The following is a 6,331-nucleotide window of genomic DNA, read 5'->3' on the forward strand; positions in this document are numbered from 1 at the left end:
TCGTAATGTAAACATCTGTTTTCTGATGTTGAGAACCGCTGCTGCAGAGTCTAAGACCACTGGAAAACACAGATGTTTACATTATGATTCATACACAGTAGCAAAATTACCGTTATGAGCCGAAGCTGGTTTGGCTCAGTGGTAGAGCATCGGTCTGCTGACTGAAAGGTCCCATGTTCGATTCCGGTCAAGGGCATGTACATTGGTTGCAGGCACATTCCCGGTAGGGGGTGTGCAAGAGGCAGCTGGTCGATGTTTCTCTCTCATCGACGTTTCTAGCTCTCTATCTCTCTCCCTTCCTTTCTGTGAAAAATCAATAAAATAAAATAAATAAAATTAAATAAAATAAATTACCATTATGAAATAGCAACGGAAATAATTTTATGGTTGGGGGTCACCACAACACGAGGAGCTGTATTGAAGGGCCGCGGCATCAGGAAGGTTGAGAACCACTGCTTTAGAGGCGTCCTCCTGCCTCGATGTCACCTTTTTCCCGGTTCGGAGCATTGCCGGCCTTGCCTTGGTTTGGGTTTCCCAGGAAGCAGAACCTAGGATTGGGGTGCAAGTGGCTTATTTGGGAGGTGCTTCCAGGGACCCCCGCAGGAAGAGGGGATGCAAACAGGTGACAACCAATAGATCCACGTTGAGCTTTCACAATGATATTTCTCTCAGTCTCTCTCCCTCTCCTTTCCCCTCTCTCTCTTAAATCAATTTTTTTTTAAAGGAAAGAAAAAGAATCTGTTTTTTTTTTAAAAAAAAAAAAAAAAAGAAAAGGTGGCAGAGGATTTGCCACCGTGGTATGAGGAGGGAGGAAATGAGGATGCAGGCAGATGAGGCTGACGCTGGAGGAGAGAGAATGAATTTGAGGGAAGCCCCCTGGGTACCTCTCCCTTCCCGCCCCTACCAGCGCCTCTGACAGCCAGGCAGGACCGCGTGGGGAGCAGGGTGGGGCCTGGACTCGGTCCCACCAGGTGTCTGGACCCAAGCAAACCCGTGTGGGACCAGGGTGTCCCCGGGAAGTGGCCGGAATTCCCAGGGAAGCGAGGGGCGCGGAGGGGAGGGCCGGGCCAGCTCGCGGCTGATGCCCTGTAACCCACGCTCTCCGCTCCCCGGGCAGTGATCACCGTGCTCCTCTTCCTGCGGCGGCGGCTCCGGCAGCAGGGCCGCGCCCACGGCAAGAGCGTGCCCGAGATCCACGAGCAGCTGGTCTCTTACGACGAGGAGGGCGGCGGCGAGATGGACACCACCAGCTACGACGTGTCGGTGCTCAACTCGGTGCGCCACGGCGGGGCCAAGCCCCCGCGCGCCACGCGGGACGTGCGGCCCTCGGTGTACGCCAAGGTGCAGAAGCCGCCGCGGCACCTGCCGCCGCCCAGGCCCGGCGAGCTCGGCGACATGGCCGCGGTGATCGAGGCCAAGAAGGACGAGGCGGACCTGGACAGCAGCGGCCTGCCCTACGACACGCTGCACCTGTTCGACTACGAGGGCGCCGAGTCCATCGCCGAGTCCCTCAGCACCCTGGGCACCGGCTCGTCCGACTCGGACATCGACTACGACTTCCTCAACGACTGGGGGCCCCGGTTCAAGATGCTGGCCGAGCTGTACAGCACGGACTCCCCGGAGGAGCTGCTGTATTAGGGGCCCCAACCACGGCGGCTCCTCCAGCCAGCTGGACACCAGGCCTGACCCGGAAGGACAGCACCGACTCCCCAGCCCAGCCCAGCCCAGCCCGGCAGCCCTTCCCTGTGGGTCCCAGAGGCCTCACCACCCTGGGTAGCAAACGTCAGGGGCCCTGAAATGTCCAGGAACCTATTTCAGCGGTGGCTACCCCCTGTCCCCCAAAATGCTGGGAAATCCCAGCTGGGGGTCTGTCTGTGTTGGACCTCCTCATAACCCTGTCACCAGGACCTCAAGTCCAATGCAGAGACTTTTTCTCTGGCTCCTCACAGAGCTGATGTTCAACTACTAGAGACAGGTCTTCCCCTAAGGTCCCTAACCGCCCCCGACCTCCCCACCACCACCACCACCAGAGAGGCCGAGGAGGCCCTAGTGCCCGTCTCCGCAGCCCAGGCCCAAGGGGGCCCAGGACCATCCATGCTGCCTGCCCACTTCAACTTCCTCACACCCTCCCAGGCCCCACCCACTCCGAGGCCCCTCTCCAGGCCCCACCCACTCCGAGGCCCCTCCCCAGGCCCCACCCACTCTGAGGCCCCTCTCCAGGCCCCACCCACTCCGAGGCCCCACCCACTCCGAGGCCCCTCCCCAGGCCTGTGAAGAGGGAGGAAGGGGCCCTTGGCAGCTATCAATGTGGGTCCTCAGGGGCCCTCATCCGTCCTGGACTGCACTGAGCGCTGAGCTGCAGCCTGCGTCAGGGAAGCGGCTGGCTGAACTGTGAATGCATCCCGGAGGGACACTGAAGATCATGTGTGACAGGCCCGAGAGTGAGGGCCACCCTCCAGAGAGGGCCTGGAGGAGCGTGACCCCAATTTGAGACTCACTGATAAGCCTCTAGTTTTGCCTGGGAAGTGGGAACAGATGTGCCCAGAGCAAAACACCTCTTCCCATCTCTGCCTCGCCTGGTGGTTCATTCCTGCTGTCTCTTCTCTCTCTCTCTCTCTCTCTCTCTCTCTCTCTCTCTCTCTCTCTCTCTCATCTCTCCTCTTTATCTCTGGACTCAGAGGCACTCAGATATGATCCACAGCAATTGGCAACTCTGGCCAATGTCCAAGCCCAACTATGACTGCACAAGGAGCCACGCCATTTGCCTTCACACCTCGCTGATGCTGCATCTCAGGGAACCCCAGCAGGGCCCTGTCCTTCAGGCACACCCTGCGGAAGGCAAGGCCCCGCCCCTTCCATCCAAGCCCCTCAGTCCTCTGTGCCTCTCCCCCTCTCAGCCACATGGGGAACGTTCCAGCACAGACACACCTGGGAGAAGTGGAATCACTCAGAGGGAGGGGCAGGGATGGAGGCAAACCAGTTCACCCTTGGCCGTGACTAAGGTCCCTACTCTGAAGGCCCCTTACATATCAGGGGATTGTAGATAACACTGACTTTATTTTTTAACCAGTAACTACTTTTTTTTATAACTACTTAATTTTTTACTAATAATACTTATATATGTCTAGGTCTCACAAACATATTAAGATTTTTTGCATAACAAGGTTGCTATTTAGATTAACAATTTTATTCCAAGTGTTTTAGTTGAATAAACAAATTCCTGTAACCTTCTATTTCCTATCATTGTCATAATTGCTCTAGGGATATTGACTATATATTGACCACACTGGTGCATGAAATGTACTGTATTTTTTTATACACCTAAATAAAGATCTTGAAATTCTTCCATTTCTAGAACTGAGTGAGTGGGCTATTTTTATGTATTTTTTACTAATGTCAGAGAAGACGAGAGGAAAGAGATAGAAACATCAATGACAAAAGAGAAACATTAATCAGCTGCCTTCTGCACACCCCCCCATTGAGTATCAGACCCTCAACCTGGGCATGTGCCCTGAACAAGAATCAAACTGTGACCTCCTGGTTCATAGGTCAATGCTCAACCACTGAGCCGCACAGGTTGGGCAACAATTATTTTGAATTGTCTATTTTCCTTTCAATTCTATCCATTTTTGCTTTGAGTATTTTGGTGTCTGTTGTTAGGGAAATAAAAGTTTAAGTGATTTTATCGTTTTGACAGATTGGCCCTTTTAGCATTATAACATGTACCTCTTGCATCTAGGAACAATTTTTATTTTAAAATCTATTTTGTCTGACATTAGTCACTCCAGCTCTCTTTTGGTTGCTGTTTATATGGTATATCTTCTTCCATCTTTTACTTTCAACCTATTTGTGTCTTTTAATATAGAGCGTGTCTTCTGTGGACAAAATACAGTTGGATCATGGCAGTTTACCATCATGCCAATCTGTTTTTCTATTAGAATGTTTAATCCTTGTCTGTTTAACGTAATTACCAATAAGATAGGATTTCTGTCTGCCGTTTTTCTACTTGTTTTCTGTGTCTTATGTTTTTTTGTCGCTCTATTACCCCAATACTGCCTTGTTATGTTAAATAGATATTGCCTAGAGTAGCATTTTCATTATCTTGTCAAATCTTTTATTCTAGTTTTTGAATTATTTTCTTAGTGGTTCCCTTGAAGATCATATTTAAAATCTCAACTTATAACAATAGGGTTAGAATTTGTACCAGCCTAATATAAAATTTTGATAGCTCCACTACCACCCTCTCCTTCGTTCTATAATACTATTGTCATACATATTACTTTGTATACATTGTATGCCCATCAACATAGATTTACAATGATTGCCTTACTGCAACTCTAAAAGTTGTCTTTTAAACCATACAGGAGGGAAGAGTTACAAACAAGAAAATGTCTATTTGAACTGTCTTTTTTTTTTTATTTTTAATATATTTTATTGATTTTTTACAGAGAGGAAGGGAAAGAGATAGAGAGCTAGAAACATCGATGAGAGAGAAACATCAACCAGCTGCCTCCTGCACAACCCCCACCAGGGATGTGCCCACAACCAATGTACATGCCCCTGACCGGAATTGAACCCGGGACCCTTCAGTCCAGAGACCGACGCTCTACCACTGAGCCAAACCAGTTTCGGCTGAACTGTCTTTTTTTATCTACCTGTACGATTGCCTTTACTGCTGCTCTTTCTTTCTTTTGTGGATTGAAGCTATTGTCTAGAGTCTTTTCATTTCAGCCTGAAGGACTCACTGTAGTATTTTTGTAGGAAGATCTGCTAGTGAGAAATTCCTACCATTTTGTTTATCTGTAAATGTCTTTATTTCTCCTTTATTTTTGAAAGATAGTTTTGCCAGATATAAACTTCTTGGTTTATAGGCTTTTTCCAGCAGGGTGAAGGTCTTTTGAGGAGAAATGGCTGATCTTATTGAGGAAGCATTGTATGTGAAAACTTGTTTATTTTTTGCTCTTTCCAATATTCCCCATCTTTGCTTTTCAATCATTTCAATATGATGTGTCCAGGATAAATACTAAGATAAATTCTTATTTTACTTAGAGTTCATTGAACTTCTTGAATGTGTAAATTAATACTTTTTTAAACTTGGGAAGTTTGGGAGCATATTTCTTCAAAGTCTTCCTGCCTCTTTCTCTCTATCTCTGGTGGGACTCAAATTATACATATTTTAGAATGCTTGCTGATGTCCAACAGGAATCTAAGGAACTATGAATTTTCTTCATTTTTCTTCTTTTTATTCCACAAATTAGATCATCTCAATTGACCTATCCTTAAGTTTGCTGATCCTTTTTTGAGCCAACTCACATCTGCTCTTAAGCTCTTCTAATGAATTTTTTATTTCACTTACTGTACTTTCAACTCCAGAATTCCTATTTGATTCTTTTAATTTTTTAATTTTTATTTTTTAATCCTGACTCAAGGATGTTTTTCCATTGACTTTTAGAGAGAGTGGAAGAAAGAGGGGAAAAACAGAGAGAAACATCAATGTACATCAATTAGTGTACATGAGCCCTCACCATGGTCCAGGTCTCTCTATCCCCTTCCCTTCCTCTCTGTAGAAAAAAAAAATCAATAAAATATATTTTAAAAACAAATAAATAAAATAAAATGAGGTCTTCTAAGAAAATTATCTGGGCATTGGGCTTTGATCTCCCCTTCTGATAGTTGCTAGGCTGCTTATTTTCACTGTGATTGTGGGACCACTGAATTTCAAGACTACCACCAGGTTGGAGAAAGGGAGATGAGACTAGGGTAATTTTTTAAATACTTTTCTTGATTTCAGAGAGGTAAGGAGAAGGGAGGAGAGAGAGAAACATCAATGATGAGAGAGAATCATTGATCAGCTGCCTTTCTGCATGCCGCTACTGGGGATCAAGCCTATAACTCAGGCATGTGTCCTGACCAGGAATTGAACTGACCTCCTGATTCATAGGTTGATGCTCAGCCACCATGCCATGCCGTCTGGGTGAAACTAGGGTAATTTAAAACACACTCAAGTTCACTGTGCATACCAAGATTTAGCCATTTTCCTAATAGACACTCCCCAAATTGTGGTTACGTCTTCAATTAATTCCAAGGTTCTGAAAATGTGATTTTGACAATTTTTCCACTGTCCCCATTGCTTTTATGGAAGAGAGGGTCTCTTTATTCTGCCATTCCTGCTAATGGAACCCACTCATCCTGGTTTCTGAGCTCAGTTTTCCTGTCTGAAGGGCCTATTCTCTGTACTCATAGTTGTCTAACCCTTGGGATCCATGAGATCTGTCATCACGCCCTCCTCTTCCTAGAAGACTCCCAGGCCTCAAGCCCAATCACAGGAGCA

At 47.0% G+C, this 6,331-nt stretch overlaps 1 protein-coding gene across 3 annotated transcripts in view; it reads left to right on the forward strand.

Moving 5' to 3' along the window:
* CDH5 (cadherin 5) overlaps window positions 1–3,343 on the forward strand; it is a 33,656-nt gene extending 30,313 nt beyond the window's left edge. For 2 of the 3 annotated variants that reach the window (XM_084861023.1, XM_084861022.1), the window contains exon 12: window positions 1,118–3,343. In XM_084861023.1, the coding sequence (XP_084717149.1) occupies window positions 1,118–1,638 (521 nt within the window). In that variant the 3' untranslated portion in view covers window positions 1,639–3,343. The remainder of the gene's footprint in view (window positions 1–1,117) is intronic. The other variant, XR_014792900.1, reaches the window with a different exon arrangement.
* The last annotated feature ends 2,988 nt before the right edge of the window (window positions 3,344–6,331 follow it).

Source organism: Pipistrellus hanaki (assembly GCF_964339955.1).
Source record: "Pipistrellus hanaki genome assembly, chromosome: 15".
In the NCBI taxonomy this organism is placed as follows: domain Eukaryota; kingdom Metazoa; phylum Chordata; class Mammalia; order Chiroptera; family Vespertilionidae; genus Pipistrellus; species Pipistrellus hanaki.